Source organism: Phyllobates terribilis, unplaced genomic scaffold (genome assembly GCF_046119375.1).
Source record: "Phyllobates terribilis strain yellow unplaced genomic scaffold, ASM4611937v1 Scaffold_5__5_contigs__length_657084704, whole genome shotgun sequence".
NCBI classification, from domain to species: domain Eukaryota; kingdom Metazoa; phylum Chordata; class Amphibia; order Anura; family Dendrobatidae; genus Phyllobates; species Phyllobates terribilis.
In genome coordinates, this window is record NW_027362765.1 from 30,494,717 (window position 1) to 30,515,309 (window position 20,593).

General features: G+C 46.4%; 1 protein-coding gene across 1 annotated transcript in view; it reads left to right on the forward strand.

Moving 5' to 3' along the window:
• The first annotated feature begins 791 nt into the window (after window positions 1-791).
• The window catches only part of LOC141271400 (uncharacterized), a 139,467-nt gene continuing 119,665 nt past the window's right edge, over window positions 792-20,593 (forward strand). The window contains exons 1-7 of the mRNA XM_073681489.1: window positions 792-906; window positions 9,505-9,555; window positions 17,023-17,173; window positions 17,300-17,479; window positions 17,562-17,685; window positions 17,769-17,866; window positions 19,509-19,599. Coding sequence (XP_073537590.1) covers window positions 17,096-17,173; window positions 17,300-17,479; window positions 17,562-17,685; window positions 17,769-17,866; window positions 19,509-19,599 — 571 coding nt within the window. The 5' untranslated portion in view covers window positions 792-906; window positions 9,505-9,555; window positions 17,023-17,095. The remainder of the gene's footprint in view (window positions 907-9,504; window positions 9,556-17,022; window positions 17,174-17,299; window positions 17,480-17,561; window positions 17,686-17,768; window positions 17,867-19,508; window positions 19,600-20,593) is intronic.

Sequence of the window (20,593 nt, forward strand, 5' to 3'; positions counted from 1 at the left end):
CGTACACGCGCGGCTCCGCTCCGTACGCCTCGTACACGCGCGGCTCCGCTCCGTACGCCTCGTACACGCGCGGCTCCGCTCCGTACGCCTCGTACACGCCCGGCTCCACTCCGTACGCCTCGTACACGCCCGGCTCCGCTCCGTACGCCTCGTACACGCCCGGCTCCGCTCCGTACGCCTCGTACACGCCCGGCTCCGCTCCGTACGCCTCGTACACGCCCGGCTCCGCTCCGTACGCCTCGTACACGCGCGGCTCCGCTCCGTACGCCTCGTACACGCGCGGCTCCGCTCCGTACGCCTCGTACACGCCCGGCTCCGCTCCGTACGCCTCGTACACGCGCGGCTCCGCTCCGTACGCCTCGTACACGCGCGGCTCCGCTCCGTACGCCTCGTACACGCGCGGCTCCGCTCCGTACGCCTCGTACACGCGCGGCTCAGCTCCGAACGCCTCGTACACGCGCGGCTCCTCTCCGTACGCTTCGTACACGCGCGGCTCCGCTCCGTACGCCTCGTACACGCGCGGCTCCGCTCCGTACGCCTCGTACACGCGCGGCTCCGCTCCGTACACCTCGTACACGCGCGGCTCCGCTCCGTACACCTCGTACACGCGCGGCTCCGCTCCGTACACCTCGTACACGCGCGGCTCCGCTCCGTACACCTCGTACACGCGCGGCTCCGCTCCGTACACCTCGTACACACGGCTCTGCTACATCCACACTGTAAACCCCTCCTGACCCCACACATAAACTTCCCCTCATCCAGCACCATGACAACCAGCACAGCAGAGTCCTGCATCCACTGAGGCCCCTGATCATGTGACCCCTGACTCCTCCCCTCCTGTGACCTCATCACAGGTCCTGTGCACACAGAACAGCCATATATGTGGTGGCGGCTCTGCAGGTGGAGGTACGTGGAGATCCCCCATTATTGGGGGCAGGGGGCATTAACCCTTTCAGCAGTGAGACTGTTTTGGTGTTGTCATTTTATAAGAATCATAAAGTTTTTGTTCCTTTTCCTTTAATAGATACGTATGAGCCAACTATGAAAGGCAGCAACATGGAGACACATATTCCTCACATAGTGCCACCCCCCCCCCACACACAGTATAATGTTCCCACAATACTGCCATCCCCCCACACACAGTATAATGTAAGCACAGTACCGCCATCCTCTCACACACTATCATGGTCCCCCAGCACCCCAATGTCACGCTGTCTCTGTGTACTGGAGGTAGGGGGCCTAAGCTGACCCTAAGCTGGGGCCCTGACTAATCCCTCTACCTGGAGGTACTGTTAAAGGTACAGAGGTCCAGGCCGCCAGCGTAACCCCTACCTCCTGAGGTTCCCTGCACCAAAGTAATCTAGTCCTGAGAAGGACCCCTGATCACAACAAAAGGGGACAGGTAATAATATGCCCACACTCAGTACTTAGACGAACGAGACAGTACAAGGGTAAAACCAAAACCACCTTGCATACAAAAACTACACAACTACAACAGAGGGAACACCAACGGGAAAGGAGATAAATGATAAAGCGAGGAAGGGAAAAAAAACACTCCAAATACACTTAGCTCTGAAACTCCAAATACCACGATCCACTCTGTTAGTCTGCATGAAATGCTTTCACCGACACTTCCCTAACAGACCGGCAGGCATTTGAAGGAGTCCCACTACAGCAGCATTGATTGCAGCTGGGCGAGGCTGGACCTCGTCTAGCACAGAGAGAGAGAGAGTTAACTCCCTCACTGCCGAAAAACACAAAGCACCAAAACCTCAGCTGCGAGAAGTCAGGCTGTGTAATCGTGACGAACTTCGTGGCGACACACCCGTGACAGTACCCCCCGCTTCTACGAGGGGCCTCCGGACCCTCAGGGCCAGGTTTATCCGGGTGAGTCGTGTGGAAGGCCCGAACTAATCGGTCTGCGTTAATATCCGACGCAGGAACCCACATCCTCTCCTCAGGACCATACCCCTTCCAATGAACCAGGTACTGAAGGGACCAGCGATTAAAGCGTGAATCGATGACCCTCGATACCTGGAACTCCAAGTTACCATTGACCACCACTGGAGGGGGAGGTAAAGGTGACGGTACCACCGGCGCCACATACCTCTTAAGCAATGATCTGTGGAACACGTTGTGAATTTTAAACGTAGGGGGGAGGTCAAGACGGAATGCCACCGGATTAATTATAGAACTGATCCTGTACGGCCCGATGAACCTGGGACCCAGTTTCCAGGAGGGAACCTTAAGTTTTATATTCCTGGTAGACAACCATACCCGATCGTTCACACTTAGGTCCGGACCAGACACTCTCCTCCTATCAGCCATACGTTTGTATCGGTTCCCCATAGTATTCAGATTCTTCAGCACCCCTCTCCATACTGAAGCGAGTGATGAGGAAAATCGTTCTTCCTCAGGAACCCCCGAAGAGCCCCCCCTACTGAAAGTACAAAACTGGGGGTGAAAACCATATGCCCCAAAAAACGGGGACTTACCAGTGGACTCGCTCCGCCTATTATTAAGAGCAAACTCTGCCAGAGGTAAGAAAGAAGCCCAGTCCTCCTGGTTCTCTGACACAAAACACCGGAGATATGTCTCCAAGCTCTGGTTCATACGTTCCGTCTGACCATTGGTCTGAGGATGAAAAGCCGATGAGAACAATAAATGCATCCCCCGCCGTGTACAAAACGCCTTCCAGAATTTGGACACAAACTGAGACCCCCGATCTGACACCACCTCGGAGAGTACCCCGTGAAGCCTCACAATCTCCCCAATATACACCTGCGCAAGAGTTTTAGCATTAGGAAGAGCGATAAAATGTGCCATCTTGCTGAACCTGTCCACTACAACGAGTATGACCGTTTTCCCGAAGACGGAGGGAGGTCCGTAATAAAGTCCATAGACAGATGAGTCCAAGGACGCTCCGGGATCTTCAAAGGTAAGAGGGCCCCAGACGGACGGGTATGTGAGGTCTTAGAGCGCGCACAAACCCCACAGGACGCGACAAAAGTTACCACCTCCTTATGTAAGTTAGGCCACCAAAACCGACGCGAGAGGAGATCCACAGTTGCTTTACTCCCCGGGTGTCCTGCAAAAACTGAGTTATGGTGTGCCTCGATCACCTTTTGTCGCAACTGATCTGGAACAAACAGTCTCCCCGGAGGTCCAACAGGGGCGTCCCCCTGAGCCTCCAATACCTCCTCCTCAAGCTCAGAGCATACTGCCGAAACCACCACCCCCTCCTGAAGGATAGGAATCGGGTCGTCCGTATTCCCGGCCCCAGGGAAACTACGAGATAAGGCATCCGCCTTTCCATTTTTTGACCCAGGACGATATGTAACGACAAAATTAAACCTGGTAAAAAACAACAATGACCACCTAGCTTGTCTGGGATTCAGACGTTTCGCGGACTCCAGATATAGCAGGTTCTTGTGATCGGTGATGACGGTGACCGGATGGACTGCCCCCTCTAAAAAATGGCGCCACTCCTCAAAAGCTAACTTAATGGCCAAGAGTTCCCTATTGCCGACATCGTAATTCCTCTCAGTGGACGACAATTTTTTAGAGAAAAAGGCTCACGGATGCCACTTACCAGGGGACGAACCTTGTGACAATACTGCTCCCACCCCTACCTCGGAAGCGTCTACCTCCACAATGAATGGCTGTGACGCATCAGGTTGAATGAGTATGCGTGCCGAGGCAAAACATTTTTTCAAGGAGCAGAATGCTTGACAAGTCTTGTCAGACCACCTAGTAAAATCCGTCCCCTTTTTAGTCATGTCTGTGAGAGGCTTAACCATGGACGAGAAATTACGAATGAACTTCCGGTAATAATTAGCAAACCCCAGGAAACGTTGTAGTGCCTTAAGATTCTCTGGCCGATCCCACTCAAGAACTGCCCGCACTTTCCCAGGGTCCATACGAAAACCGGACGCTGAAACCAGGAAGCCTAAAAACTGGAGTTCCTGTACGGCGAACACACACTTTTCCCATTTGGCATACAGTTTATTATCCCGCAAGATCTGTAACACCTGCCTAACGTGCTCCTGATGAGACACCAGATCCGGCGAGTAAATTAAGATATCATCCAGATATATGACAACAAACTGTCCCACCAGGCGGCGAAAAATGTCATTAACAAAGTGTTGGAACACCGCCGGGGCATTAGTCAGACCGAATGGCATGACAAGGTTCTCATAATGCCCCTCCGGAGTGTTAAACGCCGTCTTCCACTCATCCCCCTCCTTCATCCTAATCAGATTGTACGCCCCCTGAGATCCAACTTAGAGAACCATTTGGCGCCCACGATCTGATTAAAGAGATCGGGAATAAGTGGGAGCGGATACGGATCTCGGACCGTAATCCGATTAAGTTCACGGAAATTCAGGCAAGGGCGTAGGCCTCCATCTTTCTTCTTAACAAAGAAGAACCCCGCGGCCACCGGTGAAGATGAAGGTCTAATATGCCCCTTAGCCAGACTTTCTGAAATATAATCCTTCATGGCCTGCCTCTCAGGACCAGAAAGGTTATACAACCTAGCTTTAGGTAACTTGGCATCAGGGAGCAGTTTTACAGAACAGTCATACTCGCGATGAGGAAGTAGTTCCTGACACCCTTTCTCCGAGAATACATCCTCAAAGTCCGCCAGAAATGGAGGTAAGACCCTAGGAGTAACCGCACCGATGACCGTATTCATGCAGTTTTTATTACAGAATTTACTCCATTGGCTTATCTCTCTGGATTGCCAATTAATAACCGGGTTATGCTTAGTTAACCAAGGAAGGCCCAACACTATAGGAGTGGGAAGACCCTCCAACACGTAGCAAGACAACAGTTCTTTATGTATCGCCCCCACTTGAAGTTTTACGTTATGCACAGCTTGCAAAAAATTTCCCTGACCGAGAGGCCTGGCATCAATCGAGAATATGGGGATGGGTTTAGCCAACATATTCAATAGCATACCTTGAACCCGGGCAAACCGAGCGTCCACCAGATTAGCCCCGGCCCCACTATCCAGAAGAACAGATATCCTCTCAGTTCTCGTACCCACCACCACCTCCGCCGGTACGAGAAACTGAGACGAACCTAGGGACGAAATACCTACTCCCAGATTGCCGTCCACCACACAACCTGGGATCAACAGTTTTCTGACGACTCTTCACTCTGCAAGGGACGGGATGGACACCCCCCAATAAAATGTCCCTTTCTCCCGCAGAAGAAACACCTTCCTGTCTTATGGCGCACCACCGGTACCCTCCCCCGAAATGATGTCCCTCCTAATTGCATAGGCTCCTCTGGACTGACCAGGGGAACCACCATATGAGGGGACCTTGTAGGAGGTGGAGTCATCACAGGGGGTAGAGTTATCCCGCACCTCTCCCGAAGCCGTCTGTCAATGCGAATAGCAAGGGCCATAGTGGCTTCCAGTGACGCGGGAGAGTCATACTGTGCCAACACATCCTGTAATTTGTTGGATAAACCTTGACAAAACTGGCTCCTAAGAGCCGGGTCATTCCACTGGGTGTCAGTGGCCCACCTACGGAACTCCGAACAGAATTCCTCCGCCGGACGATCTCCCTGCTGGATCCTACGTAACTTAGATTCAGCAAGGGAGATCCGATCCGGGTCATCATATACAAGACCCAGAGCAGCAAAAAACCTATCCACTGACTGGAGAGCCGGGGAGCCCGGGGGAAGAGAGAACGCCCAAGATTGTGGGTCCCCTTGTAGGAGCGAGATGACAATTCCCACCCTTTGTTCTTCACTCCCCGATGACCGAGGCCGCAGCCGAAAGTACAACTTGCATGCCTCCCGGAAAACAAAAAACTTGTCCCGCCCCCCAGTGAACCTGTCAAGGAGAGCTACTTTAGGTTCTGGTCCGGCTTGCTCCTGAGGATACAAAACCTTGGACCGAACGTCCGCCAGCTCCATGGACAAACTCTGCAACTGCCGAGCTAGACCGGCTACTGAATCCATGGTAGCTGGAGAAAATCTAAGTGGTCGGTGAAAATGTCACGCTGTCTCTGTGTACTGGAGGTAGGGGGCCTAAGCTGACCCTAAGCTGGGGCCCTGACTAATCCCTCTACCTGGAGGTACTGTTAAAGGTACAGAGGTCCAGGCCGCCAGCGTAACCCCTACCTCCTGAGGTTCCCTGCACCTAAGTAATCTAGTCCTGAGAAGGACCCCTGATCACAACAAAAGGGGACAGGTAATAATATGCCCACACTCAGTACTTAGACGAACGAGACAGTACAAGGGTAAAACCAAAACCACCTTGCATACAAAAACTACACAACTACAACAGAGGGAACACCAACGGGAAAGGAGATAAATGATAAAGCGAGGAAGGGAAAAAACACTCCAAATACACTTAGCTCTGAAACTCCAAATACCACGATCCGCTCTGTTAGTCTGCATGAAATGCTTTCACCGACACTTCCCTAACAGACCGGCAGTCATTTGAAGGAGTCCCACTACAGCAGCATTGATTGCAGCTGGGCGAAGCTGGACCTCGTCTAGCACAGAGAGAGAGAGTTAACTCCCTCACTGCCGAAAAACACAAAGCACCAAAACCTCAGCTGCGAGAAGTCAGGCTGTGTAATCGTGACGATCTTCGTGGCGACACACCCGTGACACCCAATCCCCCCCACACACAGTATAATGTTCCCACAGTACCGCCATCCCCCCACACACGGTATAATGTTCCTACAGTACCGCCATCCCCCCACATATGGTATTATGTTCCTGCAGCACCGCCATCTCCCCACACACAATATAATGTTCCCACAGTACCGCCATCCTCCCACACACGGTATAATGTTCCCACAGTACCGCCAACCCCCCACATATGGTATTATGTTCCTGTAGCACCGCCATCTCCCCACACACAATATAATGTTCCCACAGTACCGCCATCCTCCCACACACAGTATAATGTCCTCACAGTACCGCCATCCCCCACACACGGTATAATGTTCCCACAGTACCACCATCCCCCACACACAGTATAATGTTCCCACAGTACCTCCATCCCCCCACACACAGTATAATGTTCCCCCAGCACCTCCATCTCCCCACACACAATATAATGTTCCCACAGTACCGCCATCCCTCCACACACAGTATAATGTTCCCACAGTACCGCCATCCCTCCCACACAGTATAATGTTACCACAGTACCACCAACCCCCACACACAGTATAATGTTCCCCCAGCACCTCCATCTCCCCACACACAATATAATGTTTCCACAGTACCGCCATCCTCCCACACACAGTATAATGTTCCCACAGTACCGCCATCCTCCCACACACAGTATAATGTTCCCACAGTACCGCCATCCTCCCACACACAATATAATGTTTCCACAGTACCGCCGTCCTCCCACATATGGTATTATGTTCCCCCAGCACCGCCTTCTCCCCACACACAATATAATGTTCCCACAGTACCGCCATCCTCCCACACACAGTATAATGTTCCCACAGTACAGCCATCCCCCCACACACAGTATAATGTTCCCCCAGCACCGCCATCTCCCCACACACAATATAATGTTTCCACAGTACCGCCATCCTCCCACACACAGTATAATGTTCCCACAGTACCGCCATCCTCCCACACACAGTATAATGTTCCCACAGTACCGCCATCCCCCTCACACAGTATAATGTTCCCACAGTTCCGTCATCCCCCTCACACAGTATAATGCTCTCACAGTACCTCCATCCCCCCACACACAGTATAATGTTCCCACAGTACCGCCATCCCCCTCACACAGTATAATGTTCTCACAGTACCGCCATCCCCCTCACACATATAATGTTCTCACAGTACCGCCATCCCTCTCACACACAGAAAAAAGTTCCCACAGTACCGCCATCCTCCCACACACAGTATAATGTTCCCACAGTACCGCCATCCTCCCACACACAGTATAATGTTCCCACAGTACCGCCATCCCCCTCACACAGTATAATGTTCCCACAGTACCGTCATCCCCCTCACACAGTATAATGCTCTCACAGTACCTCCATCCCCCCACACACAGTATAATGTTCCCACAGTACCGCCATCTCCCCCACACAGTATAATATTCCCACAGTACCGCCATCCCCCACACACAGTATAATGTTCCCACAGTACCGTCATCCCCCTCACACAGTATAATGCTCTCACAGTACCTCCATCCCCCCACACACAGTATAATGTTCCCACAGTACCGCCATCTCCCCACACACAGTATAATGTTCCCACAGTGCCAACATTCCCACATGATGATAGTACAAGTTGCCCCCCACAATATGACACCACCCACCTCCTAATAGATAAAACCCTCCCCTCCCCCATTCCTGATGCAGATACATATGACCCTGGGACACAGCACCGACCTCCGGGATCAGTTCCCCAGTCTGGAGATGTGGATCCGGGCCGGGGGGCCGGTGCTATAGATGTATGAGGGGCTGTTATCTGCGGTAGGAGCTGTACATTGTAATGGAGACATTCTGGGGACAGATTATTCCAGAAGTAGAACGTCTTATCTCTTTAGTGAATGTCGCTGTATTTTATCTTGTTTGTTTTCTCTTTATAATTTAATGACATTGTTCTAGGACTCCATTGTTAGGCTCCGGCTGTCATGGAGATATATTGGGATGTGTCTGTGGGGAGCACAGGGCTCCCCCTCTCTGTGCCCCAGATATAATGGAGGAGGCTCTCTGCCTCTGTCTTTCTGCCTCTAATAAAATAATGGATGTTGTATTTCAATTACCTCAGATATATAGAAGATGTCTTTTCTCTATATTCATCAATAATGGAGAATATTCTCTTTCTTGCTAAAACTGTGATATTTATTTTTCTTTTAAAAACGTTAAACTTTTTTCCACATTCCTCATTAGTGTGATCATACGACATACAAGCTTCTGATTGCTCAGGTGATGCACTGTACTACTGTAGTGCGGTGTATTATCCCTGCCTGTCAGAGTAATACTAATGGCCCCATACACATCAGATAGCTGTTGGCCAAACAATCATTTGATTGATGTCTATTTCTTCTGACTCCCCCACACACAGCTGTTTTACTTGGCCAAGCTTTCCTGTGATCTTTACAAGAGAGTCATTGGCAGAGGATTATCTCCAGGGAGAGCAAACAGATCAACTGGTGAAATTCAGCATAACAGATCCTTCTCCCCTGACATCATATGATATGACTAGAGGCCAATTCCCCCGAAATCAGCGGTTTTTGCCAGTTTTAGTCTGTGTATGGGAGCCTTCAGAGGTAACTTATTGTTCTCTCAGGGTAAGGGGCAGATACATGTGGCCATATATACAACACCTGTTGTTTTGCAGTTCGCAAAATATAAAATTTGTTTGTTTGAAGATGCCCCAGTGAAGCTCCTATAATGTCTACTGTCTAATCCAGTCACAGAAATCACAGTCGCCACATACAAAAGTGCCACAGGTTCTACGGTCTAGCCAAGTACTTTCCTGTGTCAATTTTTTTTATAGGAGCAGCGTTTCTCCTTGTGGAGAATGACATTCCGGCTCTGGCGTGCCAAGGTAAGGAGTCTTATTTGCCGTGCAATATACTTCTCTGGAAAATTGTATATGCAGATTGCTTCTTCAGAGATGATGAGGACTTGAACTCTATACCACCACCTATTAGAAGCAGCAATCCTACAAGTCACAATCGACCCTTTAACCCTAGAACGCATACCTGGGGCCTCGCAGGCCCGCCCTGTTAATTGTTTTCTATTTTCTGCAAGATTACTTTAGTTAGAATTTTGAAACTCTAGGTATTCCTCAGGTATATAGTTGTTTGTCATTTGAGTTTGAGTTATTCCATGTTATTTGCACACGGGCCTAAAAGGCCCCAGGTATGTGAAAGTGTAGCTTTTTATGGTCATGGGTTCTAGGGTTAACAAGTCTTGCAATATGACTTAGGATAATAGCCAAATTAGAATTTCCATTTGCAGACACGGTGTTTCGAGTATTGGCCCTCGTCAGTTCAAAGTAACTCTGAACTGAGGTCTAAGGGGCAGCGTTTCTTCTTGTGGAGAGTGACATACTGGCTCTGGCGTGCCAGGGTAAGGAGACTTATTCACTGTGCAATGCTCCTCTGGGAAATTTAATATGCAAATTGCCTCTTTATAGTGGAAGAAAACTCAATAGCTCACCTTGGCATGCCAGATAACACCGATTTTAAGAACACATAGTGTTCGAAATGCGTATGGTTTTTCCTCCTGTCCAACCCAATTTTTGATTGGATGTATCAACACGTTATATATATTTTTTAAATGTTTAAATAAAGATTTTTTTTCTATATTTTAAACTGGAGCTGGATCAACTTTTTTCTTCTGTGCGAGTTCATTTCATGTTTGGCAGTAACGGGACTTCGTGCTCCAATACTGGACGACAATTGAAGTCTTTCGTAGGGGTGAGCTGAAAAAAAAACTTTGTCGTCCACTAGTTAACACCGTAATAAAAACAACAACAAAAAAACACCAAGGCAAAAAACAATACTGTATCATCGTACCGCTGAACATAAAGTGGAATAAAACGCGATGAAAAAAAGGAATGTAAATAAAAATGGTATCTCTGAAAACGTCATCTTGTTCTGTAAAAAACAAGCCGCCATACAGCTGTCTCAGAATAAACCGATGCAAAAATAATTCTTTTTTTCTATAAAATAGTTTTTATTGTGTCAAAGCGTCAAAACATAAAAAAAACTATATAAATATGATATCGCTGTAATCATACTGACCCGAATAATAAAGCTGCCTTATCAATTTTACCACACACGGAACAGCATAAAAAGAAATTCCTGAATTGCTGGTTTTTGTTCAGTCTGCCTCCCAAAAATCGGAATAGAAAGCGATGAAAAAATGTCTTGTGCCCAAAAATGATACCAATAAAAACGTCAACTGGTCCCACAAAAAACATGCCTTCACATGACTGTTGGCAAAAATATAGAAAATTATTGGTCTCAAAATATGGTGATGTGAATATAAAAAAAAACATCTTTTAGTGTGTGACAGGTGCCAAACATAAAAATCAATATAAATCTGGTATCGCTGTAATTGCACCCAAAGAATAAAGTCGTCTAATCACTTATACCGCACAAGGAACGGCGTAAAAAATAAAACCAATTCTTCACCTGCTGCTGATTTGTTCATTCTGCCTCCCAAAGATCGCAGGAAAGCTTGTCTCACATTTATTATACACTGAGCACTTACACCGTTTTTCCTGTAAATCTCTAAAATACTTCATTCAGACGGAACCCCCGGGGGAATATTCCCTATTATGAGGCAGACGGAGGCACTGTGGACGTTGTCTGACCTGTGATCCCGCGATGTCCGTCTTTTTAGGCGTATATGAAAGCACAGTCGATCACAGTTTTGTGCCCTTCTGAAAAGGATACCACTGAACAGAGATCAGACGGAGTCAAGAGTAACTCTGCTGCCTCATTATAGTGAATGGATCCCTCTGGGGTTTCATCTGAATTGCGTCACTTGGAGATTTAGATGGAAACCTCAATATAATTGCTCAGGGTAGAGTGCCGTATAAATGTGATCCCAAACATTATGTAAAATGTTCCCAATAAAGGCTTTAACTCAATCCACAAAAAAAGCCCCCACTCAGGTCCGTCATCTGTTAACGGAAATATAGAATGCTTACATGTTACTGGTAGTACAAAGGCTCTGAAAAAGCGCTATGGCTCCTTGACACCCAAAAGAAATTCAGCAGATTCTGCACTCTAAAATCCAAATGCCCCCTCCCTTCTAAGCCCCACAGCTTGCGTAAACAACATTTAGCGTCCACATGTTTGGCATTTCTGGAGTGATGAGCAGGGCTGTGGAGTCGGTAAGCCAAACCTCCAACTCTTGAGTCCTCAATGACAGCGACTCCAACTCCACGACTCCGACTCCCTCATACATGGCTCATGTTTAAGTGATAAATTTACTGTAGCACAGATTAATCTCAGCTAAAAGTCTAGACCCTTAGATCAGGAATAAGATAGACATTTATAGAACATTTCATAACTTTCCCAAATTCTTATGAAAAAATATTCCCCACAAACGGCATTGAACTACTGTACCCAATTTATTATATATTTTAGGAGTCCGAGTCGGTCCATTTTATACCGACTCTGACTCCACCAAAATGGGCTCCGACTTCATGACTCCGACTCCCACTCCACAGCCCTGGTGATGAGAGCTCAATAATTTACAGGTGGATGTCTCCAGAAGCATGAGCTGGGCACTGCCACGTGTTAGTGACTACAAAGTACTGGGCACTACAATGGCAGTTAACATTTTTCACTCAGCAACATCCACTACTGCTTGTTTTTGGAAAACACCCATTTTAGTCAAAATCGTCACTATACCTGTAGATAAATTCCAAAACGGGTATAATTTCCAAAATGGGATTACTTGAGAGGGAATTCTGCTAATCTAACACTTAGGAACTGTGTATATGGAGTCCGCAAACTATTCTAGGAAAATCTGCGCACCGTCCATCCCGAGTCTCGCTGTGCGGCTAACCAGTACTGTACAGCCACATATATGGTATTTCTACATTCAACAGAAATTGTGATACAAATTTTGGTGCCATTTGTACCCATTTCCCAGTGTGAAAATGTGAAATCTGGGGCTTAAACAAAATCTTGGTGGTTAAAATGTAATTATTTTTTCTTCACTGCCCAATGGTATAAAATTCTGTGACACCTGTGGTGTCAATATGATCACTGCACCCCTAAGATGAGTTCATTGAGAGGCGTAGTTTTTAAAATGGAGCCACTTATGGGCGGTCTGCTGTGACATAGCTCCCTCAAACCAGTCCAGCGAAATCTGAACTCCAATATGGAGCTTCTTCCCTTCTGAGCTTGGCACTGTGCATCAAAAGTAGTTTTTGACCACATATAGGGTATCTCTGTACTCAGGAGAAATTGCACAACAAATTTTGGGCTCCATTTTCTCCTGCTATCCTTGTGAAAATGAAAACATTTTGGGCTAAAACAACATTTTTGTGGGAAATATATATGTATGTTTTCACTTTCAAAGATCAACGTTGTAACATTTTATGAAGCACCTGTGGATTGCAGACCTTAAGGGGTCTAGTTTCCAAAATGAGCTCACTTGTGGGGGGGGTTCGACTGTTTAGGCACATCAGAGGCTCTACAAACGCGACATGACACCCGCAGACCATTTCATCGAAATCTGCATTCCAAAACGTCACTCCTTCTTTTGAGCCCTGACTTGCACCCAAACAGTAGTTTTTCCCCACCTATGGGGTATCGACGCACTCAGGAGAAAATGCACAACAAACTGTATGGTGCAATTTCTCCTGTTACTCTTGTGAAAATCCACAAGAGTAAATTTGGGGCTAAAAGAACATTTTTGTGGGAAAATTGTGTTGTTGTTTATTTTATTTTCACAGCTCTACGTTATAAACTTCTGTGAATCACTTGGGGGCTCCAGGTGCTCACCACACATCTATATGAGCTCCTTGAGGGGACTAGTTTCCAAAATGGGGTCACCTGTGGGGGGTTTCCACTATTTAGACACATCAGGGGCTCCCAAAACGCAACATGGTGTCCATTTATGATTCCAGCAAATTTTGCATTAAAAATGTCAAATGGCGCTCTTTCCCTTCCGAGCCCTGCTGTGCGTCCAAACAGTAGTTTTCACCCAAATATTGGGTATCTGCTTACTCAAGAGAAATTGCACAACAATTTTTTGTTTTCTTTTGTTACACTTGTGAAAATTAAAAAAATTAGTTCGAAGGTAAAATTTTTGTGAAAAAAAAGTTAAATGTTCATTTTTTTTCCTTCCACATTACTTCAGTTCCTTTGAAGTACCTGAAGGGTTTATAAACTACTTGAATGTGGTTTTGAGCACCTTGAGGGGCGCTGTTTTTAGAGTGGTGTCATTTTGGGGTATTTTCTGTCGTATAGTCCCCTCAAAGTAACTTCAAAATTCCCTAAAAAAATGTTTGTGTAAATTTTGTTGTAAAAATGAGAAATTGTTGGTCAACTTTTAACCCTTCTAAGTTCCTAACAAAAAAATCATGTTTCAAAAATTGTGCTGATAAAGCGGACATGTGATAAATGTTATTTATTAACTACTTTTTTGTGACATAACTCTAAGATTTAAGTGCATAAGAATCAAAAGTTTGCTAATTACAAAACTTTCACCAAATTTCCTTTTTTTTACAAATGAACACAAGTCATATAGAATAAATTGTACAATTATCATGAAGTGTAATATGTCACGCAAAAACAATCTCAGAATCAGTGGTATCTGTGGAAGTAGGCTTTGTGATGAAAGGGTTAATTGTCCTTTCTTTTCCTGGCATGTAGGAGTGATTGTTCATGCTGATCAGAAGCATTAAAAAAGACTGAATCCATAGTTGTTTTGGGACACTCTCTGGATGAATCTTCTCCTTAAGTCCATTTTCTGCATCCTAAAGTCTTCAATTTGTGAATAGTTTCTTCTAATTCGGAGATATAGTCCTTTAGCTAAACTTTTTTTGGGAGGAACAGGGTGATGACTTTTCCTTTTTAATAAATTGTTTGTGGCAGTTGGTTTATGGTATGTGCAAGTTATCAGATTTCCTTGCCAATCCCTTCTAATGGTGAGGTCTGGGAATGGCAACTCTGTGGTGCTCATTTCTGGCACGAATTTGAGGCCAATGTTGCAAATTGGGATTCTGGTTTGACTTTTATCCTAAGTCATAAATTAATTCAAGGCTCATTAAAGGGTCAATATTGAGTTGTAGAATTGCTACTTCCAATAGATGGCACTTGAGTTATAGTCCTCTTCATCTCTGAAGAGATAATTTGCATATTTAATTTCCCAAAGGAGCATGCAAGGCGTTTAAGTCTCTTCATACTGGCGTGTCAGACCTGGCTTGTCACTCTCAACAAGGAGAAATTTTACCCCTTAGATCCCAGGCCAATATTATTGATATTTAGGCACTCAGCAAATGAATTAAACTCTTTAGTGGATCTGGACCATAGAATGAACACATCGTCTGTATATCTGGCCTAGAATATTATCTTAGAGTTTCATTAAGCCTCCTCCTAGAAGATTATGTTTCCTCCCACTAGCCCAGAAGGAGATTTGCATAAGACAGGGCACAGGGACTCCCCATCGCGGTCCCTCTGAGCTGGTGGAATATCTTCCTATTAAATAGGAAATGGTTATGGGTAACAATAAATTGAAGTAATATGGAAAGAAATTGGTTATGTTCACTACATTGGTTCTAGATTTAAGGAAACAATTACCCGCCACAATCCCTACTTCATGGGGAGCACTCCTATATTATGCCTCTTCATGTATGGAAGCCAAATAGTGTTGTCCTCTATGACCATACCATCCAATTTCATCAAAAGATCGGCTGTATCCCTGACTTATGAAGGCATTGAAATGACAAAGGGTCGTAGTATCTTGTTTATTTAGATCTCTGTGTACTGATGAATGGAATTTACTCTTGACACTATACATCATCCTCTAAGAGGGTCTAGCCCATTGTGAACTTTGAGGAGAGCATAAAAAGTGGGAACGGTTGGACAATTGGATTCCATGAATTCAAATTCCCTCTTTGAGATAATTTTTTTTTCTTTCAAGACACATCAACCAAAATTTTAGTAAGAATGTTACTATATTTAGACTTTGGGGGTAAAACTAAAGTGGAATTTAGAAGACTCATCAGTGAACATCTCGGAGACATCAGACATAAAAGGGATATCCCATCGCTAGACAAATTAGAGAGTATCATCATGGTAACAACAAAGCTACAGTATCTCCTTTTGTATATTAGAGGTTGTCAGACAAAATATCAGAAAAGTAGATTGGAATAAACTAATCCTCCAAATAGAATGCCAATGAATTTTCCGTTTGGACTCTCGCCCCCACGGGATTGAATGAACAGTTGGCCTTGGTGGTTTTATTTAGGATCTGTATATGGGAATTTCTACTGTAAGCCGGTTACACTACTTCTGTCTCCATACAAGAGAGCCAAGTTTTGCATTGCTAGACACCTCTTATCATGGTGTACACCACAGGTGATATCTACTGTTCTGTGAGCCCCAGGTTTTATTCCACACACTCATGCTTCCAATATTGTACTGACTGATATATGTATCTACATTATACTAATCTGCCTATTTTGGGCTTTTTCAGAGAGATTACAACTGTATATATATTGATTCTGATTATATCTATTTTAGCCCTTAATAAGATATGTAAATATCTGCAGTAACTTATATGAATCTCTTGCATTATATGTTTTCCCTTATAGATGTTAATATCGCACCTGCTGTGACATTTATTGGCTCGCCCTGTTGTATATTTTGTAAACTGCAGAAATATCTTATTCTTTGCTACGCTGCGCGGGCGCCTCCTTCAGGCAACTGACTGTTGCTTTGACAGTGGGAGGCGTGCACTCAGCATCGATGGACTCATACTTCATATGCACCAGTAAGGGGCGCTGTTTTAGACATCCTAACTTTATGTGAGGCCCAGGACACATGCACGAATCGTGATCTTGACCTCTTGTGTCTGGAATACCTGCGCATGCGCCCTGTAAGATCCTGCTGCCGGTGTACATGCGCTTTATTTGAGGAAACTTTTTTATTTTTCTCTGCATTAGCCCTTTAGCATTCTAGCATGACCATTTCCTTTTTTTAGTTTGATGTGTGGTCTAAAGTATATAGGTTTTACTAGTAGATGTCAGGGAAATAAAGCGCAATGTAGTAAAATGGTAAAGATAGTAACACATTAATGATTCTGCACTACTCCTGTACCATCACTGCTTGAGTCCTCCGCCAGTCTCTGTATTTCCTGGTCAGTCCCAAGGAGATGACTTGGTCAGGAATTCAACTGATGTGCCTGTCCATACAAGACAAGAGAATACAACATCTACAAATTGTATCTCCTCATATGTGTCTTCTTAGTTCCAGTAATTGTATTATTACACAGGATTCTTTATGATGTTACATCGGCTCCTCTTCTTCACATTCAGGTCCCTATGATATCTGATCGTCTCAGTGGAGATCTTCTATATTTAGAATTTTTTTTTTATTTACCCATCAAGGATGGATATGGAGAAGAAAAATATAGTGGAGAGGCTATTACACCTCACCCTAGAGATCCTCTTCCGGATTACTGGAGAGGTGAGAGATTCTGATGATGTCACATTATATCATTCTTATCTATGGAATAACACGGACAGAACTGGAGAGGTGAGGACTCTGGAAATGTCTGTAGTGATATTTATTAATGTGTCTCTCCATAACCAGGATTACACAGTAGTGCAAAAAGCCTCTAATAAGTACTGTCATGCCCCTATGTCTGAGGGATGGGGAAGACCCCTGAGCCCAATCATAGGGCCTCCACCTCACCCCCTGATACATGAGGACATCAATGACCAGAAGATCCTAGAACTTACCTACAAGATGATTGAGCTGCTGACTGGAGAGGTGAATTCTTGGGAATGATGAGATATTATACAGTAACGCTATGAATGGATTAGGGGTATGACGGTATCATTGTATTTGGCAGGTTCCTATAAGGTGTCAGGATATCACTGTCTGTTTCTCCATGGAGGAGTGGGAATATTTAGAAAAACACAAGGATCAGTACAAGGACGTGATGATGGAGGTCCCCGAGCCCCTCACATCACCAGGTAATAGACAGGACTAAATACACACGGCTTATAATTATCTGTATGTAAAAAATGAATTCAGTCGCTGTATGTGTTTCCTCCAGTTCTATCCAGTAACAGGACAACACCCGAGAGATGTCCCCGTCCTTTTCTTCCACAGGACTGTAAACCAGAAAATCACAATGTTCCTCAGGATCATCAGGTAGATGGAGAGAAGGTGTCATGAGATCTCCCCTATGATATGTAGACAGCTGTGAAGGTTTTGTGTTCAGTCTTGTTTTATCCACCAATATTATATGTACTAGCTATTGAACCCATTCTATGCCCGGGTGGCGAGCATTTTTATTGGTATATGGTCTCCCATGCTGGTATGTGCTGCCCCCCTCCTGGTATTTGTGCTGCCCCCATCCTGTCCCCACCATGCTATCCTGGTGGATAGCATGGCACCCCTCATCCCTATCCTGGTATGCATGGCAACCCTCACCCCCCAATCCTGGTATGCATGGCACCCCTCACCCCCAATCCTGGTATGCATGGCACCCCTCACCCCCAATCCTGGTATGCGTGGCACCCCTCACCCCAAATCCTGGTATGCGTGGCACCCCTCATCCCTATCCTGGTATGCATTGTACCCCATCCCTCATCCCTATCCTGGTATGCGTGGTATCCCTCACCCTGGTATGCCTGGGCTCCTCACCCACATCCTGGTATGCATGGCACCCCTCAACCCAAATCCTAGAAGGCATTGCACCCCTCATCCCCAATCCTGGAAGGCATGGCTCCCCTCATCCCCAATCCTGGTATGCATGGCACCCCTCACACCAAATCCTGGTATGCGTGGCACCCCTCACCCCAAATCCTGGTATGCGTGGCACCCCTCATCCCTATCCTGGTATGCATTGTACCCCATCCCTCATCCATATCCTGGTATGCGTGGTATCCCTCACCCTGGTATGCCTGGGCTCCTCACCCACATCCTGGTATGCATGGCACCCCTCATCCCCAATCCTGGTATGCGTGGCACCCCTCATCCCCAATCCTGGTATGCGTGGCGCTCTCACCCCCCAGTCCTGGGTATGTGTGGCCCCCTCACCCCCCAGTCCTGGGTGTGCATGGCCCCCTCACCCCCCCCCCCCAGTCCTGGGTATGCGTGGCCCCCTCACCCCCCCAGTCCTGGGCATGCGTGGCCCCCTCATCCCCCCATTCCTGGGTATGCATGGCCCCCTCACCCCCCCATTCCTGGGTATGCGTGGCCCCCCTCACCCCCCCAGTCCTGGGTATGCGTGGCCCCCTCACATACAAAAAAATAATCACTTATACTCACCTTTCTTCCCTGTGCTCCAGCGCTGCGGTGTCCTGTTCTGCCGGAGGCCGGGGGAGGAGTGTGGCACCGGAGTACGCGCGTGCTCATACCGCGCTGTCCGGTGCCATTTTGCTGAAGACACACTGCAAATGTGTCTTCAGTAAAATGGCACCGGATAGCGCTATGCGCATGCGCCGATATAGTGCCTCACTCCTGCCCCGGTCTCCTGCGAAGAGAGGCGCCGCGGCAGCGCTCCTCCTGGTTAGGTAAGTATGTAAGTATGGGGCCGGAGATCGCGGTATGCGTTCAGTGTCTACTCATACCGTGATCTCCGGCGCCATACACTCCTCTTACCTGTTACGGCTGGATGCGTGCTTCTGTCTGGAGCCAGACTGCGCGTCGCGCATGCGCAGTCCATAAAGGCTTCAGACAGAGACATGCATCCCCGGTTATATTATAGATTATACTTGTGTAATGAGATTGGTGGAGATGGCAGGATTAGAGCTGATCATAGATGTGACTTGTACAATATTTGTTTCAGGGTGAAGATCTGACCCATATTAATACTACAGAGACATATGTGAGGGGTGATGAGCGGTGTAAAGAGGAGATTCCTACAGATAACCGCCCAGGTGAGTAATAACCACTGAATGCAAAGAAGTTACAGATACTTCTCAGTCATCAACTTTCACTGCTTTTTCGATGGTGTAGTACGAACATATCACAATCATGTTATCACCATTCTGTCATTAGACCCCTAAATGTTCCTCCACTCGAAACTTTTCAAATTACTTTGGCCATCGAAAGCCCTTCTTCTATAGAGCTCACAACCTGGAGGATCCCCCAACCTCCTGGAATCAGAAGATGTTGACTCTTACCTGCCCAGATCTGTAAACACAAAGCCAAATGACAGTGTATGTAGACTGTGGGGATGCAACAAACTTAATACATCTCTACCAACTGGGCTTCCCATAAATAACTGAAACGACACAACTTCAACTTTTTGATGGGTGGGGTTTGGCCACAGCTTTTATTCAAACATCATAGTCTTATAAAAACTTGTACTTTGGTACAATGGGTAGAACGCCCTTAGTTGGGATACCGGTGGCGTGGAGCTCCATACCTTTTAAACCATTCTGGTACTTAATGACCGCAGTGACTTTCATGTAAACAATAACATTTCCAGATCATACATATATTTATTATTATATTTTTTTTTTATATAAGAGTAGTGCATAAAATAGTAATTATATAATTATTTTATGTAAGAGTAGTGCATAAAACAGTATACAATAACATAGGGCAGGAGGGTGAGTCTGTGCTATCACCACCAGGAGCTCCACTTACGTTACAGCCAAGACTTGACTGTCACTGGCAGGAGTGGTGCCGCATTGCCCTGGCTGTTTAACCCCCTAAATACAGCAATCGATATCGATCGCAGCATTTGGGAGGCTAGTAGAGGTAGGGGACTCCCTTTCCCGTATGATCGGCGCCCCCACGACATTATCACGGGGGCCCGATCGTTGTCATTTTCAATGACAGAAGCATGGTCTAAGAGGCTTCTCTTAGTGTAATACTGACAGGAATAATGCATTGCATACAACTCTGTCAGCAGAGAAGTAAAAA